This window comes from Balearica regulorum, chromosome 4, assembly GCF_011004875.1.
Source record: "Balearica regulorum gibbericeps isolate bBalReg1 chromosome 4, bBalReg1.pri, whole genome shotgun sequence".
In the NCBI taxonomy this organism is placed as follows: Eukaryota; Metazoa; Chordata; class Aves; order Gruiformes; family Gruidae; genus Balearica; species Balearica regulorum.
Genome location: NC_046187.1, coordinates 71875334 through 71898465, shown reverse-complemented (window position 1 = coordinate 71898465; position 23132 = coordinate 71875334). Strand labels below are relative to the sequence as shown.

Below are 23132 nucleotides of genomic sequence, written 5' to 3'. Positions count from 1 at the left end.
CAATTCAGTATAGGCAATAAAGAGTTTACAACTCTGCAGACTTACCCCGACAGCCTGGTTCTGTGAACAGTCTCTTGTACTAAAATCAAGGGGACTACTCAAATGGATAAATTTATTGAACTCTGCATGTATATGTTTGCAGGATCAGTTTCTATGCTGATAATGTAATGTGAAAGGCAAATTTGAAAAAGAAATTTAGGAACATTTGGTGGTGTTATGTCAGCAAGTAAATACTAACCATCTGGTCTCTAGATTGCTAATCTGTTTTCCCTGATTTCATGAGTAGCATACTTCCTGTGTGTGCAAGCTTGAGACTACATCATTAAACTTTTGTGTTGATCTTTTTTAGTGTTTTAACAGAAATATTTAAATTACTTTGCTATTTTTGGGGGTTGAAATTTTGTTCCTATGCATAATTTTTCTGGTTGGATATTTTTCATTCTTCTACAGCTTATTTTAAGGTGTTTTATTGAAACACATTTCTAATAAGGATGAATAATTCCAGGTATTTTCTTTGAAAACCAGACCAGTCATCTGCAGTGAATGACATCCAGTTATCTAGAGCTGACTAATTACTACAGATCAGTTTGATCCTGGTTGAAAGTTATGTCTGTAAAATATTTGCAATGTAGTGAAGGGTGTTGCTTGTATTCCACATCTCTTGTTCAGTACCAAAATATTTTTTAAAGAAAGTAGCTCATATAAAAATATCTTTCACAGTAGCTGCCTTCAGTCATCTGAAAATGAATCTTTTTACAATTCTGTTTTCTTAGACTGTGCTTCTTCCATCAGGTTCTAAGAATTTGGCAAATAACTCTTAAAATGTTTAGGATGTTAAACTATACATATCTGAATTTGGATTAGTAAATGTGTTGGTAATTTTCATTTTCAATGAAAGTCTAAATTGCTGACTGTATGTTGTTATCTTAGGGGTAAGTTCTGGATTGCTATGTATTGTAAGAAAAAAATGAATTGGTGCATACCATTAAAACTATAAAATTTGCTACATACTTAAATGTTGAGAAGTACTTATCACAGCTTGAGGAAGGCTTGTTTCACTGAGGAAAGCTATAGGAATATGAATTTTCTATGAACTGCAAAGTAAACATATTTAGAAAATTAATTAAAACTACTTTAAAAACTCTCCATGATCCTCATTCTTCCCCCTACAGGTTTAACTATAATTTATCTTTAATTCAATATAATTAGATCAAATGCAGTCTCCTTTATGGATGCATAAAACCTTGCCCGCATGAACTTGTGTGGTGTTAACTGTAGCAGTATACTTTCTTTAGACTTATATGAATAAGATTTTATATAGTTATTTTTCAGTTAGCTTAACTTGGAACTTCACTAGATGAAGATGAAATACACCACTGTTAAATCTTTCATAAAAATAAAACTGTCCACATAGGGTTTAACTACATCTCATCTGTATTCAAGGATTTAAGCCTATTTAGAGCTGGTTCACATTGGTCAACATTCAGTAAAAACTATGACTGAATTTCACCACAGTTGAAATAGCACAATGCAGATTACACCAGAAATTATACACTTGTTTCATGTCTCCTTGCTGGCAAGAACTTCTTGTGATGTGATTTATGCATTTTTGTGTGAATAAGCCATGACCTTATTTTACGAAGGTGGCTAATATACATTGAAGAATTTTATTCTTATGTAGACTTTCTTTCTGTGTGACTATCTGACTGTATGTGTTCATTTGTGCAATGAGCAACTCCATGCAGCATCCCACACGCATCATAGTTTGCTTATGGAAGGGTACCAGTATCTTCAGTTGAAGGCAGTTAGCCCACATGCTGAAACATCAGGAATGGCCTACTGAAAGTGTAAGTTGCCTGAACGCTGGTGCAGCATTCCTCAGTGCTAGAAGAAAATTCCTCTCATAGTCTTTATAGTCAGTCCTCTGTCTCCAGATACAGCTATGCCTCTGAACCTCTTAGCTGCAGACACAGCTAAGTCTTGTGATCTTGTCTTGTTCACTCCAAATAAAAAGAAAATATACTTGACATGTTAAGGTTCAGTCTTAAGAATAATATGGCTTCTGAAAAAAAAGCATAGGCTAATTTTCTATTTCAGATGAGATTGGGATGTAATGCTAGTTAATAATTCAGATTAAGCCAATTATCAAGGAAAGGATGTTTATGGAGGATCAGCCATAATCACCAGGATTTCAGCAGGAACCACCTGGATCATCTCGTTCACGAAACGGCCACTACAAATGTTGTATCCTTAAAAAGGTGAAAGAGGAAGTTGGCTGCCACAGGTCCAAAGAAATAATCCATCAATATTCAACTTTTACCATGGAATACAAATTTTAGTAGGAGGCAAGTCCTTAACCTAGTTCTGAGAGGAACCTTAAGTGATGGTGAGGGCACTGAGAAGACTTACACACATGCTGCCAAGGCCAAAATGACTCATAACAAATGCACTTAATGGAGAAATCCATTTCTTTTCATTCCAAAAGGTCATTTAGAATAACTGCATGGCTAGTCTTAAATGAAACCAAAGTTTTGGTGGAGCACGAAGAAATTATTCTACTTTATGTAGGTATATCTTAATGAGTTTTTGTACTAACAATCATGATGATTTTTACCTAGAATGAGCAGTTATCTTCTAATCTTAAAAGCCGTTCAGAATCTAGTTATGAGGTGGAGGAAGATAAAGTCAGCCTGAATTAAATCAAATTTGAGAGCCAGGGCAGAATCCTATCATTTTGCATTATTAGGCGTGGAAGCTGTTAGGACTAGAAATGCCTCTGCCAAGGTGGACCTAAGTGTCACTACAGTCATGTCATGCCTTTTCAGCTGAACTTCGGGAGTAGAGATTACCACAAGCAGAGCAGTGCCTCTGGCAGGGATCCTAAAGACAAATGGAACTTGGTCCAGAAGGACCTTCTGTTTTCTCCAAAGTTTGGAGATAAAAAGCTTGGATGAGGAAACGGGAAAATGCTTGGACTCGACCTTGTCACATCCCAAGTGGAGATGTAGTAAAATGCATTCTGATTCCAGGGTTAACTACTGGGAGTACAGGATCCGTCCTCCTCGTTTTAATGCTGTGTAGTTTGTCCTGGAGCCAGGGTCTTTTATCAGGGGAATTACATTAAGTAGGAATATGCAAACACTTTCTCTATTACTCATGTCACCTCTTCTGTGCCTTGGGCTCTCATTTTCACTCAGTTTCTTTTCATGGAATCATGCATGAATTTGGAGAACCCTTAGCATGTTTTTTTTTCTGAGGTTTAGGGATATGAGTGGCACTTTTATGCTGACATTTGTGCCTCATCACTTAGGAAATGTGCAATAAACTTAGCCAGCAGTCCTGGTATGTCACCTTTGTATGATGGGTGAAATGGAGAGTCACACTGAAAATGGCTTCAAAGAGGGAAAAAAGGGAGACAGAAGTTGAGTGCTGGGAGATGTCATTCATGATCCTAATTCAGCTTGCTGTTTAGATGCAAGGATGGAGCTCTGTGAGAAGCTATTGCTGAATACGATGAGAATGACTTTTTTGGCATGGTACTTAAGAGCCACGTGGAGTGCCTCCCTGAGATACCCCTTTTCCTTACAGCACCAAAAATAGACAGTGCTTCTTCAGAACATGTAAATTCAGCTGCTAGATGGTACCTATTTTTAAGCCCAATGGGACTGACGACACAGCTTGAATGGAGCAGCAAGGCCATGGCAGGTTAATCAGGCAATTTTGAATTACAAGATTAAAGCTCCAAGGCTTAAAGAAAAAAACCCAAACAAAACCAACAAACCCTTCAGTAATGTCTCAGAGATTTCCCTTCAGAGCAAAAAAATTAGAATGTAATACACTAGAAAATTATTTTCTTTTTTTGTATATGTGTTTTAACAATATTAGAAGGTGTCGAGGACACAATGTGGAATTAAAGGTTTAAAATCATTCTGGCTCAGCAAGCTATTCCTCAGGAACTGAGGAATTTAGGGCATACACTATTTGCCCACAAGAAATGGTGGGGTAGTGGTTTCTGTGCTTCCACTGACACCAGTAAGGCCAAATCCAATTCTTGGGTCTCCACCTCTTGGCAGAACTGTATTAGGTATGCTTACATACTCCAAGGAGGTGTTTTGGTTATATATATTAGGGTCGCTCATCAGCATTTGAGGTTTAACGTGACACCAACTTTAATCACATGCAGTCATAGGTAAGGGGAAAAAAAAATGGGAGATTAAGGAGCAATAATTTCTGGTTTTGATTTTTGTATACAACAAAATGCTTAATTTGATTTATGTTAGTGAATTTGGGAAAATCAATATAGCATGTACTATTTAGAGAAATATATTTTCTTAAGATACTAAATAATTGTATTTATATTGCAGTGCTATCCAAAGGAGCAGTCAGGACCATGGCCTAGCTGTGCCTGTTTTCACACAGAGGAAGATGTTCCAGACTGTTTACCTTGTCAACTTTCAGTTTTGCAAATGGTACCATTCACATATTTAAGAGTAAGGGCACACAAGAATCTTTCAACACAAAAACTATTTAACTATATTTTAATGTTTAATTAAATAACATCTTAGGTAAGGACACAATTACAAAGCCAAGTAGATGCACAAGGCATATAGATCAATCCTTTTACGTCTAAATAGGATTTGAGAGGATACATCCTCTATTGGCTAGTCAGGATTTAACAAGATCAGCATCCCTGTTTAGTTCTACTACTTCACAACTCCTTGTAAAGACTTTTTTTTTTTTTTTACATTGGTGCACTAAGGTACGAAACACCATCATCCAAACCAAAATGCAATTATATCAAAGTATTTTTTTCCTTTTCCCACTGCCAAGAGGTCTCCCACCAGGCAGAAGACTATATTTAAAAGAAATGAGAAATTATTTGTACAGATTAGACTAACTAGTAAATCAAGGCAGGTATTGATGGCTGTGTGTTCACTTTAGTATGGAAAACATGATCTTCACTGATCCTTTGGACTGGACTCTGACGGTTAACTGAAGAAGGATGAGCTTTTGGGATTTAGGAGGTAAGTTCCTAAATAACGAGGATTTTGCTTCCAACTACATATTGACTGGCCAACACAAGCTAACTACAATGTATATGATATATAATTTTCCCTGATGTTCAGAACAAAACTAAGCTAGGAAAATCGGAATGAAGTTTGTACACTGAAGAAGCATTTAATGCTGACAATTATAAACAATTCTATTATTTTGAACATGTTGAAAACATTAAATGAGAAAACTGACATTTATGTGAGGATATTTCTGTATATCTAAAATTAAACCTTTTTGGAGCAACCAACACTTTCATTCCTTCAACCCAGGTAATTAAACAATGGTAAATAAAACCATAGACTTTGCATCAGATGCTGGACTAAGTTTATCTTCTGACTTCTCATGTGGTGTTTCATTACAGTATGCATTGCAAACCTCTCCAGATCAAATCTGATAAGCTGTTTTGTGACAACCACCCTCGGTGTGATTGAGATGGCGGTATACCCAACATTAAGCTACTTAGCTTGTAAGACAAAGCTTTTACAGCCCAAAAGCCACAAATCCTTATCACTTTGTTTCACACCCTTTCTTCCTTTATTGTCTCCAACAGTGGTGAAAACAGTAAGGAAAGTTACAGCTGAGACCTTGGGTGGATTTTTGAGGGGCCATTAATCACCTTGTTCCAGATTCTAACATAAAGTTGTAATCACCACTTCCAAAAACGCTGAAGGAAAAGCACGACATTTATTCACGATGAGTTGGGTATTTCTGACTGCAGGTAGGCTGTGTGAGCACACCTGTTTCCATGTCAGTCTGGGCGTTCACTTCTTCCTTGCTGAGCAATCCTCACGCAGGAAGTTCTGCTCTGCTACTGAGAAGTCTTCTGTGCTATTACAAAAGTCCTATCAGTTCCGTTGGCTATCATAAATAGGACAGCTTCAGTATCTGTGGAAAAGGAATTCTGACACTGACATGGAGTAATTATTTTATAGTTAGTAAACACTGATGCCACTTCTAGTATCTCTTCTCTTTGAAACACAATAAAGCATGATTTCTTTGTATTAACTTCATACAGGCTCAATAGGACACCTGCAGATACCTCTGTGGAAGAGTTCCAATTTCCCTTTACTTGTCACTTTCAAAGAGATTTGTTTCTGTTACAGTTATTTACGAGGTCAGACTGTTCGAAATACATGGTTGACCAATCTTCCCTTCCGTAGGCAAGTCAAAGCTAGATCTGTTGACGTAGCATGGGCAACAGAAATAGTGGTAAAAGACATACTGTCTTGATAACCTCATATGGAAGCTGGAAACAACGGGGCTATTAAGGGATGGCAACCCAAACCACCACCTTTTGTTTGTGGAACACAATTCTTGTCCCTGTGAAAGGGATAAATAACTATTGCTTGTTTGGGTAAATTTACATCTCTAGAGTACTTTTAAAAATTATTGTACCACACCTGAAAGAGTCAAGCACATGTGAAGTTTAAAATCAATCAATTTCCTTTTTAATGGTTTGAATTTTTAACCTCTCTAAAGCATCAGTAATTACTTTTATAGGACACACCATGTCTGGAGAAGTTAGGAAGTCTATAATTTTGTAATTTTACACTGATCTTCCAAGATGTCTTCTGTGATGATGAGGAAAAGAAATAATGCTTATTTTGTTCAGTTATTTTCCCCTTCAGAAGTTTTTCCCATAAAACCTCATGAGACAGAAAAAAAAATTTGTGATTTAACTTGATCTGAAATGTTTCATGTTGGTAGAAATCTCCTTGGGATGGACTGACAAAGAAAAAAAACAGCAGAAGAAGGTGGTGGAGGTAGGACTGGAGAAGCTGGATCCTCTGTTTTTCCAAACAGCTTTTTTTTTTTGGCCTGTGTTTTTGGTTTTCCTGAGGACTCCAGTATACTGTAAGCACTTCAGAAAGGGAAGGAGATACTAAGAAAAAGTTTCCTAGACTGGATAAAAATTAAACAAATTACTTTAGTTAAACCATCAAGTTTTAAAATTTAGAAGTTTTTTTTACAGACATGATCACAGCAGTGAGTTGTGGGATATATATCCTCCTCTGGAGACTGAAAAATCCCAAATTTAAAGATAAACATTTTGCTACACCTTGTGACTGGTTGGTTCAGTTCTTTTCAGGTTCCAGTGCCTAGATAGACTGAAATGAAGAAATCCCCTACATACAAAGGACTTCTGCCAGTCCTTGTTCACAATTAAAGATCACAATCTCTTTTACAGGTTCTGTAGGAAAGTCAAATACATTTGGTTAATTTTTCCCTTGTTCTGGACCTTATATTCCTTGGGAATCTCTTAACCGATGTCCACTTTTATGTGTACCATCTTCCCCTCTTGCTACTTCTCCTATTTAAAATAAGGTTTTCCAGTATTGCCTTTTTGAAATAAAGCTGTTCCCAAGGTATTTTGAGAACTCATTGCCTGTGCCCTGCTTCATCCGAGCGGGAAAACTTCCCCTTTACACATACTCTTTGCCCTTTGGATGCTTTATTACTACGAAGTGCCTCACCTACCTCCTCACCCTCATCCAACAGCTTAATGGTTGAACCTAGTGCCACCCTGCTCCCTCCCACTTTTATCTTTACCTTGTAAGGTCTGTCTCAGTTTCTTCCTGGGCTTCAAAGGCATGGCATACCCATTTGATGCACGTCTGAACGCCTCCAGGCCTGTCCTCCCTGACCAACCTGCCCCTTCTCCTCAACGCTACTTCAGAGCTGCCGGTTATTCTAACGAGCCTCTCCTCTGCCAGCTAACCTTGTAGTGCTGTTTACATAAAGACTGGCTCCACTTTGTTCTTCCGACCCCGAAAAGACCGAACAAGTTGTCACTACTGTGCGATACCGACCATTTAATTCCTCCCCTCTCCCCGGTTTCACACCCGGGGCCGTTCCTCCCCTCACACCACCTCAGCAGTCGCCGACGAAGCCCCGTTCGAAAAAGCGCCGGCAGCCCGCGCCTGCGCACTCCCTTCCCCGCTAGAGGCGAGGGGGCGGAGCGCCAGCTGCCCACCGCGCCCCGGCGAGGCGGCTTGGGAAGAAGAAAGAACTACGAGGCCCGGCATGCCCCGCGCGTCCCACTACCCACGGCCGCAGGGAGCGGGCCGCTCGCAGGGCACGCCGGGAGCTGTAGTTCTTTGGCACTGGGTATTGTCTCTCCCCTTTCTCTGTCCGGGAACCCGACCGCCACCCCTGCCGGGTGAGCGCGGTGACTGACAGCTCCTTGCAGCCAGTGGCCGAAGCGCTGTGTGGCGGAGCCCGGCGCCCGTCTCCTCGGTGACCGGGGGAGCTGGTGCCTCAGTAGAGTAGCCGGAGTCCTGGGGGACGAAGGTGAGTGGGTCTGAGCGGGGAGCGCCCACCCCTGCAGCCCAGCTCTCTCCTCCCCGTCGCCGCCGAGCGCCTGGCTTGGGACCCCGCTCGGGGTGTGGTGGGAGGAGGGGGCAGCAGATGGGCGGCGGGAGGGGAGCCGAGCGGGGGAGGGGAGCGGCGGAGGGAGCCGAGGGGGAAGCAGGGCAGCGCCCGCGCCGCCCCCTCTGCGCGCCCTTGGGGCTGCGGCGCTTCCCGCGCCCCCCGGCGGGTAGCGGCCGTGAGATGGGGGGGTGTGCGTGCGTGTGTGTCCGTGTGTGTCCGTGTCCGTCCGTGGCGGGGGCGGGGTGCCGCGGGTACTCCCTGCCGTCCCGCTTTTTACCGCTTGATTTTTCAAACCGTCCCTGAGGGCTCAGGTGCCGCTTCTCCCCTCCCCGCAGCTCCACCCTCCCGGTTAGCGGCTGTCCCGCCGGGCGGTTAATGTATAACCCCGCGGACCGTTGCTCGAGGCGGGTAGCGGTGGTCACGGACCCGCCGCCCACCCCTCCGCTCCGTTCCGCGGCCTGCCGGCTGCCGCTCCGCGCCCAGCGCCCCCGGGGTGCAGGAGCCCTCCCGGGGTGCAGGAGCCCTCCCGGGGTGCAGGAGCCCTCCCGGGGTGCAGGAGCCCTCCCGGGGGAGGCGGGCTGCCGCTGGGTCCCTCGTGCCGCCGAAGCAGCCGGGAGTGTAACTTTTAGAGCTTTGCACCGGGAGTCAGACGTGCCTCTCCTGGCTCTGCCTTTGCCTGGAAGCGCCGTGAGTGCAACCCATCCCAAGTCTTTTCCCGACCGCTTTTATTCCTGAGCAGATCTGGCGTGTCGCTGCTCCAGTCTGAAATGCTGCCCTTTTTCGCGGCGTCCCGGCAGTTCTGGAACGTATTTGCGAGAAAAGAAGGGGGGGAAAAGAATGCCTGACTACCGACAGAACCTTTTCACGTTCTTAAATACGACAAATAAATTAATCTGAATTGTAAATACATGACTGTTTATACAATAGCTTTAGAAAACTTTGTCCTTAGTCGCATGAGTCTTGTCAGACAAAAAGCAAACGTCCTAATGGTGTTCTTTACACTTTGTACATTGGCTTCGGTGCGGGAAGGGTTTTTATTAACAACTTTTTTAGCCTGCTGTTACTAATTAAAATCAGTATTTTTTGAATGATTGCGCTAGGTACACCTAATTGTTTTCTGGCAAAGCAGTTGCTGCTTGTACGGGAAACATAATGGTATGTTTTGCCAATTGTGAAATGCTGATAATTTTTTTTTATTAAAATATTGTCCCGCCCAAGTTCTCAAACAACTGGTAGCTGTCTTCTACAGGTTCTGCTGTTATATTTCTCGTGTAACTTGTCTATAAACATGTACCACATTTGAATAGTGAGTGGAATTCAAATTTTATAACTTCATTTCAGCTTTGTAGTGGCATCATTTGTGAAAGTCAGTTCTGTCTTAATGAGTAGCACCCATGCTGAAGAGTCTTTTGCAATGCTTCGAGCTGCGTGAGAGGTGAGGGAACAGTCTCTTTCCTCTATGTGCATCTACTTTGTAAGCTTTATCTTCTTACAGTCTCTTCCTACTGAAAAACAAAATTAAGCCAACCAGTTCTCTGCTTGAAAAGAAAAAAAATAACCACCACATTAACATGGATACTGTAGAGCTATCGGGTCATTTCTAAAGGCTTTTCAGCATGAACTGGTGGTAAGTAATGTAGTCTTAAACTTCACGTGCTCCCTCACTGCCCTCTGTAACTGTTAAGGTTATAGTCTAACATAGACAGTAACAGGAGTATGCCTCCTGTTTCTGTTTGCTCTTTTGTTGCTATGAGTTAACAAGAGCAGAAGCAGGAAACAAACCACCTCTCTCCCTTGAAAGTATGCAAATAAGCAGTATTTTCTCTGTAGTAGAGGGTTTGAAAATGACATGAAAAGCTAGCATGGATATGTAAAAACATTACATAAAGAAATGCAGTGTTTGTGGGATAAAGTACAATTCAACCATAACTGGTATTTTTGGTGGTTTATACCCCAAAAATAATTGATTGAAATTGAAATGGTAGACCAGAATGTATGCTGGCAAAAACCTCAAATGTTTCATTTGGTTTGCAATTCTGTGACAAAGCTGATTTCTGTGGGCAAATTATGTCATTTCACATACTTGAACAACTCTTAATTTGTATACGTTAGTGTTTCTACCTGAAATGTCCTGTGAAATGTTTTGTAGTTATTAAACTGTATTTGTTCTGTGTCATATTGCTAAGCTGTGCTGGTACAAACTCTGATAAAGTTTCTGAAGTTGTAATAACTTTATATTTGCAGTGTTTTTCAAATGATAGTAGGCATTCTATATTTTCAGTGTTTTTAATAAGTATGTTGAAATGTCACAAAACTATATTATTTGCTTAAGATTTATTTACTATGTATTACAAATTATTCTGCTTTTATAGGCCTGTTTTCTCCTATAAAATGCACGTATCCTCCTGACTAATGCTCACTAATGGGTTTTGGTATTGTACAGAGTTTTTTCAAGACTTACTTTATCATACTTAGCGATAGCAGGAAGTCAAAGTAAGCTTGGCGATGTGTAGTATTGTGGTGTAACCATTTTTTCTGACCTACTCTATATGACTAAATGTAGTTATGCTATCAAATTAATAAAAATCAGTGCTATAATTGTTAGAAGTAATTACAGTAGTATATAATTGGTAGGCTCAGTAAGATTCAGTGTTTAATTTGTACTGAAAGTCAACAGCTCAAATCATTTTGTCTTTAGTTACTCATGACGATTATCACAGGTTATATAGTTCACTAACGATTTCATGTTTTAGTAAGCACACAGACACCTGCAGAGCTTTATATCAGTGCAAATAAAATGTCTGTCTTTCACTGGATACGCTACACATTTTGTAATCGATTACAGGAAGAGGATATTCAGACATATGATTATTTTGAAACTGTGGAAGTTTGTGCCATTTTTGTGCTATATCTCTTTAGCTCCAGATCCAAATCTGCAAAGAAATTTAAATAAAACATAGGCAATTAGATAATTTGATAATTTAATAATTTAGTTTTGAACTAGTTTGTTAACAGTTTGTAACTCAGCTAATCTCTTCTGGAACCTCTGGTTATATGAAACACTATTTTTGTAATTTTTCCATTTGCCTGTCGTGCCATTGTTGCAGTAAAACATATTTGAATGTCGAGGGTTCTTACAGAAGAGCTACATTTGTCCTTTGTCTTGAAGTTTCCTTGACAAATATAGTGAACTGTTATTTGTCATGGGTGTAATTGGCACAAAAAATGTACAATAATATTCAGCTACTGAGGGAGGGAAGAGATGGCTTTTCCAGTGATGTAACACAGGTTTTTTTGTTATTGTTTGGGGTTTTTTTTAGTGTATATATACATTAATAGCAAAAAACCCTCTTTAATGTTGAATTACTTTGTAACTTTATACTTACACACATAAATTAGTAGCTGGAAGTCTTCACACCTCTGGAACTTAATCATTAGCGAAAAGTAATGTATTAGCAGCCTGCTGGTTTGTTGTTATAATGGCCAGGTTTTGGAATAACTTTCGCTTATGGGTGGTTTTCATCTGGAATAAATGCTTGATGTGTAAGGGGCAGAGGTTAGGAAGGCAAATAGATTAATTGACTTGTGAATAGAGTGAAAAGAAATCCTCCTGTAGCAAATGTGGAATCATAAAGTCAGTCAGTGCTAGAGTTTGCCTCTTCCCAAGAGCAGCCTAACTACACTTTCATTGTGTGGTTTTTTTGTAGTTGCATTTAGAGTATTTTTTTTGTAGATTAGAAAGATAGTTGGAAGAAAAAACCTGTATTTTCTTATCAGCCACTTGAACATTACCATATTGAATCTTAATTTTTTTTTTTTGAACTACTGCTTTTTATTATATTTTTTGATCAGATTATTTATAATACAATATTTTTTTAATTGTTTCCTTTCCTTGTGCAAGCTAGTAGCACGCTTTTAGGTGCCAGATACTACAGTGCTTTATGTTGACCAGGTTAGCAGCACAGTTTTGGAGCGTACCCAAGGGACACATTAGGCTATTCTCCAGACAATGGAGAACAGAAATATTCACTGTAAGGCAAAGTAAAACGTATATATTCATGCCCCCAGATAGTAGGTTTTTATTTACTGTTGGCCATTTGTTGGTTCATTTTTTTCATTGGAGAACTGTATCTTGAAATGTTTAATGATTATTCTCAGAAAGTACCAGACCTAATTAGAGACAGCTGAATGTGCAGTGATCTCTTGGTTAACAAGTTTAGCTTCATCAGGAAAAGGTCAATCTGTGTTTAAGGGATGAGACTGGATGCAAGTTGACAGGGGTCTTTTACAGCAATGTGTGTGTTTGTTTAAATGTTTGCAAAGCATTTCTTTCTTCTTGTTATGATTTCCATTCAAAGGTTAAGTGTGAAGTTTCCTGACTTCTTAAAGTTAAGTTATTTTCTCAAATTATAGAGGAACTGTTGTTATTGAAGCTAGATAATTGCTATGTTAAAACAATCTGCAAAATCCATACTACATTTTTGAACAGTCACAGCTGCACCATGGAGACATAAAACCCTGATGTCCCTTTGTTCAAAAAAAACCCAAAGTAAAACCCAAAAGTAAAGCCAAGAGAATGTCTTCTGTAGTATCTTGAAGGCCGTCCTATTTAGGATTAGGAAGGGTCCTAAGGGAGTCACATCCTGTAGTTGAGTATTTAGCAGAATATTCAAGAAACAACACTGTTTTTTAAAATTTGATAGTCAAACAGCTCATATGTTAAGTAGTTAAGACTTGGATCCTAAATTGTATCTTGGTTGGTTTTTTTTTTTTTTTGGTGAAACTTTTGAAGTCACGGCCCTTCTGTTTGTTCCATCCTAGGCAGAAACACTGTGGAAGTAGTGTGCTGTGGATTGTGTCACATTTTGAGTGTGGTTTTTTTGTTATTTCTGTAGTCGAGAGCAATGTCAGAAGGATTTCTTGGCATTTTTTCTTCCATGCAAGTAGTGGGTTGGAGACCACTAATTTAACACTTTAGATATGATAAACAAATGTGTGTCTCTGTGTGTATACATATTTTTCATATGTATATGTCTAAAACATTGTCCGCGCTTTGCCCACATATACACGATACTTGCTTTCAAGTACCTTACACACTTTCATACACCTAATATAATGTGACTGAGTTATGAATAAGCCTGTGGACTAGCTCAGAGAAGTGATTATTTTCAGATTAGTTCTCATTTGCTCAGACCAAGTTTATTGCAATTTTATGCAGCTGTAGTCATCCAATTATTTCAGTCAGTCATCCTCCAGACCTGTGGAAGTAAGAGTTCATATCATGCAACGAGGGGATAGTTTCAAAAGTTGAACAAGTTGTCATTTCTGTTCTTTGCGTTAAAACATTTTAATGCATTTTAACCTGCTTAGTGGAGGAAGCCTCTCTAAAACAATGGAATTTACCTGGGTATAATTAGAATGAGCCATCTGGACTTCAGTGTCAACACCAAAATGTACTGAAATCTACTATTTCTTGCTGTTCGTAAAAAGATGCTTTATTTTAATTGTAAAATCATGACTAGATTAATACTGGCAGCACGTGGAGTTCCTTCTTTTTTCCTCTTTTTTGGGAAGTTTTGTCTAAAGTAAACCATGTGGATGTTAGAATGACTGACTGAAATGCGTTTTTTATAATGTTTGCTTTCTGACAAGTTATTTTTGAGTAGATTAATTGATTGATGTAACAGAGTAAATCTGATTTTGGATCCCTTTGGTCTAATCCATGATGGAATGTCCATTTGTTGTTGTATATGTAACTGAAATGTATGTGTGAAAGTCGAACTTTGAGATACTTTATTTTAAGTTACTTATTTACAGTCAGTCAGCGGGGAGATACAGGTAACTCTCGGGGTAATTTCTCTAACCTGCTTTATATGAATACATTTGGTACCTGTTTCTGTATGTTGAGTATAAAGGGGGATGGGCTGTAGCTGAGTAGATAGACTTGAGCTCTAATTTTTATGTTGCTGGAAAAGGATAGATGAGCTTCATCCAGGATTTTCACTGTGCTGTAAAATGTGATGGTATTACAATGGTGCAGTAAGCCAGAAGTTAACTGAATAGTAGTTAACGTGGGGAAGATGTAATGTGCTGTAGTATAAAAACACTGGCTGTACGTCAGAAGACTTAGATTCTATTCTTAGCTTTGCCATTCAGTTACTTTGCCATTTTGGACAGCCACTTTATTTGCATTTGCTACTGCTTCTCATCAGTAAAATTAAGACTGTGGTACCTGTTGTTTTCAAATTCTTTTCACGGTTGTGTTAGTTCTCGAGCAAGGTTTTGGTAGAGTTCACTAGGAATATTTCTGAACAGTGAAGGGAATACTGGGTACTAAAAAACCTGAAATATGATTGAGAATTAAAATCTTTTTTCTTTCTTTCTTTCTTTCTTTCTTTCTTTCTTTAGAGCTTCATCAGATGAAGGAGTGATACTCTTGAAACATGACAAAAAAATGGACTAATTAAAAGCTTTCCTGTTTTCAGGAAAACCCCCCAAAATGTATAGATCAGCAGAAACAGTCAAACGTCGACTCAACATGCATGCTCCTCCTCGGATAAGAAGCGTGGAAGTCGCTAGAGGAAGAGCAGGCTATGGGTTTACTCTTTCTGGACAAGCTCCTTGTGTTCTTAGTTGCGTTATGAAAGGAAGCCCTGCAGATTATGTTGGACTTAAAGCAGGAGATCAGATATTTGCAGTTAATGAAATCAATGTGAAAAAAGCCTCTCATGAAGACGTAGTGAAACTTATAGGAAAATGTTCTGGAGTCCTCCACATGGTCATTGCTGAAGGGATTAGTCATATAGATTCATGCTCGAGTGATGAGGAAGTTGGTTTTTATGATGGGAAGGGGTGGCTGAAGCCCAAACCTGACTCTAAAGCTCTGGGTATAAACAGAGCAGAGAAAGTTGTTGAAGAAATGCAGTCTGGTGGCATTTTCAACATGATCTTTGAGAATCCTAGTCTTTGTGCTGGTAACTTAGATAATTCTACATCAAAACAAAGATCATTTTCAGATTCTGCTGCTATTAAATTTGAAGCTGGAAATGAAAGTGTAAGCAATCCAAACCTCCTGTCAAAGGAAGAAATATCCAAAGTCCTGCATGACGATTCAGTTTTTAGAATTGGGCTGGAGAGTGCAGAAGACTTTGGGTTAGATGCAAGCATTTTAAATGTTGCCATGATTGTAGGTTACCTAGGCTCAATTGAACTTCCTTCAACAACCTCAAATTTGGAAAATGAGAGTTTGCAGGCTATTCGCGGATGCATGAGACGTCTGCGGGCAGAACAAAAAATCCATTCGCTAGTGATGATGAAGATAATGCATGACTGTATTCAGCTCTGCAGTGACAAATCAGGCGTAGTGGCAGAATACCCAGCAGAGAAACTGGCATTCAGTGCTGTTTGCCCAGATGATAGGAGATTCTTTGGACTAGTTACAATGCAAACAAATGATGATGCAAGCTTGGCTCACGAAGATGAAGGGGTTCTGAGGACATCTTGCCACGTTTTTATGGTGGATCCTGAATTATTTCATCACAAAATTCATCAGGGCATAGCAAGACGTTTTGGACTGGAATGTACAGCAGATCCAGACACAAATGGCTGTCTGGAGTTTCCAACATCATCTCTACCTGTTCTTCAGTTTATTTCTGTCCTGTATAGGGATATGGGGGAATTGATTGAGGGAATGCGTGCGAGGGCTTTTCTTGATGGTGATGCAGATGCCCATCAGAATAATAGTACAAGCAGTAACAGTGATAGTGGAATCGGAAATTTTAACCAAGAAGAAAAGAATAATAGAGTTCTGGTGGTTGATTTAGGGAGCAATCCAAGTAAACACATTCCTAACAGTATATGGGAAAATCCAGTAGGAAGGGGACAAAATCAGCCTGCTTCCCATTGGAATGGCTTCTGTCATGAACAAGAAGGAAACATTCCTTTAGAAGTAATTCAGAATGATAAGTCCCAAAATGTTAGCAAACACTTAAGTCCTTCTGCTCGTATTGAAGTTCCACTGGTTTCCTCCCGGAATTCAGTACCCCCATCAAAGAAAAACCCAGCAGGCACAGGCAATCAAAGGTGGCTGCCTGTGCATGTTTTACAAGAATGGCAGCATGGAAATGCTAGCGACCAGGAGTCGTACACTGATTCTACAGACGGCTGGTCAAGTGTTAACTGTGGAACTCTTCCCCCACCAATGAATAAGATTCCGGCTGACAGATACAGAGTCGATGGCAGCTTTGCTCAGCCTCAGTTAAAATCTCATAAAAACGAATGGTCTAAGAAGATGTTTTGCATGCAGAACAAATTTGGCCCTCCGCACAGTATTAGGAAGTCTAAAGAAGATAAAAAGGTAAGAATATGTTGATACTTGTTCCTAAAAAACCAGAAGAACCCCAAACCTAACAGCCTGTGGTGGTATTACAGCATGATATTTGCATACTAAAATTTAAACATGTATTATAGCATTTACAAAATGTCAGATGAAGAAAATAATATGGTTCTTTCTCCTTTGCAGAGGCTTTGCATATTCCCGTTTAATTGAGTGCAGCTCTGGAATTGTCCTTCTGCTGGAAGTGTTGTCTGTTAGAGCTTTCTCACATTTCTTCTTGTCTCTTCATTGTTTCCAAATGTTCAAGTGGCATTGCAATAAAAAGAGACATGACATTCTAGCAGCTTCAATTCCTTCTGACCTACAGCAGCAAAAGAATGGAAACAGTCTGGATCTTCAGTCTGGTTCCTTTTTTATAGAAGGCTGGCTTGCAAATATTATTATTTTAGTGATATCTATTTTTATAGAGATGTAGTCTAATCATTAGTCAAACTTGTGTTATACACTTTTAACTTTAACTGAATAAGACAATTGTGTTATCATAAAAATTTGCTGCAGCAAACCTCTCAGTACAAATAGCGTTAAACCTACATCAAAGGATAGTTGTTAATGGTGATTATAGCGTCCACTATTAGGGCATAAATCTAACGTTCTGCCAGTAAGCTGTAATTCAAATTTTATTACTAATTACTGCTTCATCCACTTGTTTTGTCTACTATCAGGCTTCTATAAACCAAAGTGAGAAGATTTTTAAAAAAAAAAAGTGTGGGAGGGGTATCCAACATAATTACATACTGTTCCCTTTGCCACATACGTGTTTTGCTGTTGAGGGCACTAATCTCATGGGAGTCTGTTTTTGATAACTGGGATTCTAGTAAAGTGGAGGTCGTTGGTCTTACACTAAAAGAGTTAGTAGCAGAGTTGTATCTAAAACATGTGCTGACTCCAGGGAAAGAGAGAACTTCATACTCCAAGTTAGTCTTCAAGAAGCATTGTCCTTCCATGAGGAAGTATTGCTTATATGATTGATTCAAGTCTCCATTATACTACTCAAATCTGTTTGAAAAAAAAAATATGTTTTTTTCACCAGATTAAAAATATCCAACTGCTGCTCAAGTGGATTACAATAGAGATTCATTAATTGTTTCACACTGTTATAAACAAAATCTTTGCATTGGTATGACACTCAGGCATAGACTTTTTGGGGACTAGAATGCAGAACTTCAGAACATTTTGGTTTTGGTGCGGAAAGAGAAATATTTTTTATTGCTTTTCTTGCACTGCGAAGCAACAATTTTCACATACATTCTTTTGTATGCTTTTTGTGCTCAAAAAAACCCCCAAAACGTATGTGTATATGTAATAGTTACACACTAGTGTATTTTTAAGGTGAAGTGACTGCTACAGGCAGCAATGTTTTCCAGACCCACCATGATGAATTAAATTTCAGATTATCTTAAATGCAAGATGATTCACACTTTTCAAAAACCAAATAAAAATTATCCAAACAGAAACACTTAATTTGTAAAAACTGCCCACCCAAACCACCTAACAATCAGTTCTGCCTGCTACCCTGAAGACTACATGCTTTGTGGTCTCTCTGCTGATGGACCAAGGAAAAGGCCTCTTGATGCGCAGCACCCGGTGCCGGTGCATTATGGATGTTGGTCCCAAGTGTTCTTTGGGAACTGGACCAGCTGCATGGGATGCTGTTGAAATTCCTTGGGGGTCTCTGCAACACGTTTGTGTCTGCGGTGTTGTCCATGATAGTAATATGGATTAGATTTTTTTTTCAGAGATTTAAAACTAAAAAAAAAATATTTTTTAAATGTTTGAAATGTTTATTTCATGCAAGTGAAGAATATACTAATGAAAATCTCATAGAAAATTTTACACTTTAAGATGAAAGATGTTCTATATTGGGTAAACAGTAATACTATTTTACTAACTGTATCACTCAGATCAGCATATACCAGACTATATAACAATATATATTGATAACAAATTTGTTTGCAAGACAGATTTAAAATGTTTGTACATGACTTTAGCGTTTAGTTTCCTCCTTAAGGCTGCAACCTTTTTTGCATTCTAATTTTGTTTTTCAGTATTATTGAAGGCTATTGAAACTGATGAGAAAAGCTCATGAAAGTCCTGAAATCATTTGCAAGCATGAGTTGCAAGCACTTAACATTATTCAGAGTAATTCATAAAGCTGAAGTAGTACTATGTTCTCATCTTAAATTTTTAATGAAACTAGTCAGGGGATGTCATTATTGATGAATGTACCTCTGTACTTCTTTAGGTACTGCAGAAATAGGGAAAACCCATACTTTTGTATATTAGAGCACTAATTTGCCTTCATAAGAGAATGATATTCAGAAATTCACACTCTCTTTTTGCTTTGTGTGAAGAGTTAAGACTGTCTATTCCAGAATGTTATTCACGTGGGTTAGGTGCTGAGTTCTAGAAAAACTGCATGTCCTCAGCTGCCTGTGACCTTTTTCAGTGGTAAGGACTGATTTTACACAGCATGCTCAGACACATTCCAGTCATGGAATGAAGTATATATAAAGTGGCCACCTGGGACTGCAGTCATATTTTTATAACCTAGTGGCTGAGTCTAATGCTTCATTTGCAGAACAGTCCTTAAATTGCATTTTAATTAAGGTGGGTTTTTTTTGTCTTTTACACTAATACTGAAGGATAATACATCCTATGAGTGGGAATGCGTAGAAGCCGCTACAGGGAGAAAAGGTTACCAAAATTAGAGTTTTTTGTGATGGACTCTGCACATCCATATTATGTACATCTTCCGTGGAGCTTTCATTACACACTGGGGAAAGGATATGAGTTCCTGGATGCAATTTTGATCTAGTGGAACTGCTGTGCAGCTAAAGAGTGATGATCACCACGTGCAATAGAGGAAAACGTGCTGCACTGTGCAGTGCTCATGGGGGGTAAAAGGGGCATAAACTCTTTCCTGATTTTATAGCTGCACTGATAAAACATTTGTGAATCGTCCAGAGCACAATAGCAGATGTGAGAAAGCTCTAGTGAACGTATCTATTTAAAACTGCACTTCAGAACAGGACCTGGGAAGTGTTTCTCGTGGGTACAGTGCTTCAGACTTCAGGTTACAAGGAAGTAAACGCGTTTTCTGAGCTGTTTTCCCTTCAGTGTTGTAGTGCCTTTAATAATTACATTTTTCAGCTCACAAATTAGAATTGTGGTTAATATTGTAATAATTGGCGAAAACACTCTTAATATTCTTCATACTCCTATAAAGCATTTTAAAGTTCAATATAAGTCTGAATAGTTGAAAAAAATTAAAAATGCCTAATTTGATTAAATGAGGTTTTTTGTTTTGCTTTAAAATGTTATAAGGAATTTATCCCTAAACTACTGAACTCATACTTTCACAATTGCTGTATTTTTTTGTTTTTTAATCTTTGGGTTTTAAAATGGTGGTTGTACATGGGAAGAGGAGAACCAATCAGGGAAATTTTGGTTCTATTCTGCCTCTTCTGACTGAGATTTGCTGGAAGGTATCTCTGGCCTTATCCATCTCTAAAATTATTTCCTGTACTGTACTTCAAGTTTCCCATGTTTCTTAAAAGTTTAATGTGAGCAGATTTCTATTGAAGCATCTTATGAGACTTTTTTGGGTGTCTCCTTGACTAGCGGGAGGAGGCCTGATGATGTTGCTGAAATTCACTGAAAAGGAAGATCATAGAAGGTGGCTTTGAATCTCAGGATGACTCTGAATTGCTTAAGGCTGATAGTGGGTAGGGGTACGTGGTCTTTTGAGGTCTACGAGACTAGCAGATGAAGAGACTTGTTACAGTTTCAGTGGGAATGGAATAATTATTGGTTTTTTGTTGGTTATTCCTTTTGCTTCCTTTGCTATTTCCACCTTCTTGGGCATCCCACTAAGTTTCAGTCACTTACCTGTGCATCCTTTTGCACGATTTTGGGTTACGCAGAAGAAAAGCACCATAAGCAATGTGAAAACATCAGGGGATGTTAGGATTGGCAAGGGGCTTGAGAAATTGCTGAACAGGGAAGCATTCCTTTCCCTCTAGACTAAATTAATCTAATACGTTTGATTTTGTTCAGCCCTCACTCTCTGTTTCTGGGCTAGCGCCTGGCCAAAAATGTCTACCCGTTACTGTTTTAAATTAAGTTTTAGTGGGAAAATACTCCTTATTCCACTGGAAAGCTTCATAACAGTCAGTTTAGTATTTGAGTTTTCTCTCCGTGAGGACAGAAGCCTGGGCGTTGACCTCTCACCATTCTTTGTTTTTAAAAAGAAAGTTTGTTTTAATATTGTGGAGGCAAGTATAACATTTAAGATCACAAGAAGTTTTACAACCTGAGCTTAATAACCAGTATTTGGGTACTAGGTCTATTCCAAGTGAATATGACAAATCTATTAAAAAGCCTTTTAAAAAATTGGGTATTGATTTGTAGAAACCCTTTTCTGCTTCACATTTGTTGTAAGACTTCTGTCTTGAGCACGTTATTGTTTGTGCTCATGAAGAGTGTGAATTTGTAAACAGATCCTATTTGTAGATCTTAGAGGAAGAAAAAATAGATAATCTTGTCTGAGACTCACTGGACAATACTATTGCAAATATATATAATTTTTTAAACTCAAAAAACATATCAACTGCTTTGTAACCTTCATGACTTAAGCTATGAAAATATTGTAAAAATGTAGAAGAGGGAAGACAGGGAAACAATACTGTGGGATTCACTAATACATCTTTCCTTACTAAGATATTTTCTGAGTTACTATTATTGTTACTCTGTTTTGATCAGAAGTTTAACTATAACTACTTCAGAGTTGTCATTGTTTCCAAAGCAAGTATTACTGAAAAAGATACACTGCTCAGGTTAAAAATGGAATAGGCTTTTATGGTGAAAATTTGTAATTTGCTTTAAATCCAAGAATTGCAGTTTTTAATGGTGGTAACTGGATGGTGAACAAACTGAAAGGGAGACATTTTAGATGCAAAGACAATGTTGGCAAAGCTGTGTGGTTCCCATATTTGTTTTTTTGTTGTATAATTACATGTTTTTTTCCCTTTCTTCTACAATTCTGTTTGCTCACCAGCTTAAATTGTTCCACCCCAGCTGTTTATAAAGCAGAATTAATGGCAGCTGGATTGCTATTCTTATGCAGTACAATTTAACATTAACCTTTGGAATTATAGGCTTTTTGAGATGTACGTATATTCCTTAAAGAGTACTCAACTGAAATCCCAAACACCAAGCTAGATCTGAGAATGTGCTAATGTGAATTAATCTGCAAAGAAGCATTTGTATGAAATAGGTCCTCCGATACATTTTGCATTTCATTTTGAGAAAATGAAAAAGCAATTACGTGTTTAGTAATTTCATGCAGCCTTTTCATATGTATTCTAATCCTCTGAAATAATGATTCAAAAAAAAATGTTAGTTCTAGGATCTGTAAAAATGTATGAAAAGCCAGAATAATGCTGAGTGCTTTTTTCTGAAGAGAAATCAGATAAAATCTGGAGAGTAAATGTTTGTAGAGTAATGTTGACTTTGTGAAATTTTCTTATTTCAAATTTATGTGCTAGAGATTTAGAATTTTTCATTACACCTGAATTTGCATGTTTTCTAGATCAAGTGTAGGTTTGGACTGCAAAATCAACATCGTGACAATTAAGGGGACATGCAGGCATCTAAGTATTTCTGAGCTAGTTTTGAGTTGCAGAATGACAGGAGAAGGTAGCATCTTGAGAAACAAAGAGAAACAATGAAGAAAACAGCGTGGAGAAAAATAATTAGCACAGAATTAATTGAAATAATGAAAAATGGCTGTATTTTAAGTTTTAAACATAGAAGCTTTGAGATAAGATATAAAATTATTGTCTGAGCTTTCAGTTGTACGAAGATAGAGCCCAATAGCTTGCAGTTGAGAAGATTTAGAGAAGAAAAGGAGCTGTAAAATACCACTTCTGGAGAAGAAACAGATCAATATGGAATAAAGGTCTTTAATTAACAAAAACAAATATGGAATTGCTAAAACTTACCTGAAGCATCTAAATAGAAACATAAAGAAATGAAGCTTCAAGAGAGACTTGAAAATTCATCCTATCAATAAAATGGCCATTATGACATCAATAAGTTTGCAAAGATAGTACCAGAGAAGAATATTCTGCATCATCAAAGCAAATTCTAGCCCTTTTAGGTAATCATGTGTTATCACGCCTTCCATACACTTAGCAGCTGTGCCTTTGAAAAGAATGTCTTTGCACCCCACCTTCTACAGGAACCATATTTCATCACTATTATGAATTTAGAAACTTTTGGTTGTTTTGCAGTCTGAATTCTAATCATG

The 23132-nt window shown here is 38.5% G+C and overlaps 1 protein-coding gene across 1 annotated transcript in view; it reads left to right on the top strand.

Annotated features, from left to right (window-relative positions):
- Positions 1-8201: 8201 nt before the first annotated feature.
- The window catches only part of RGS12 (regulator of G protein signaling 12), a 91154-nt gene continuing 76223 nt past the window's right edge, over positions 8202-23132 (top strand). The window contains exons 1-2 of the mRNA XM_075752592.1: positions 8202-8346; positions 14836-16783. Of these exons, the coding sequence (XP_075608707.1) occupies positions 14927-16783 (1857 nt within the window). The 5' untranslated portion in view covers positions 8202-8346; positions 14836-14926. The remainder of the gene's footprint in view (positions 8347-14835; positions 16784-23132) is intronic.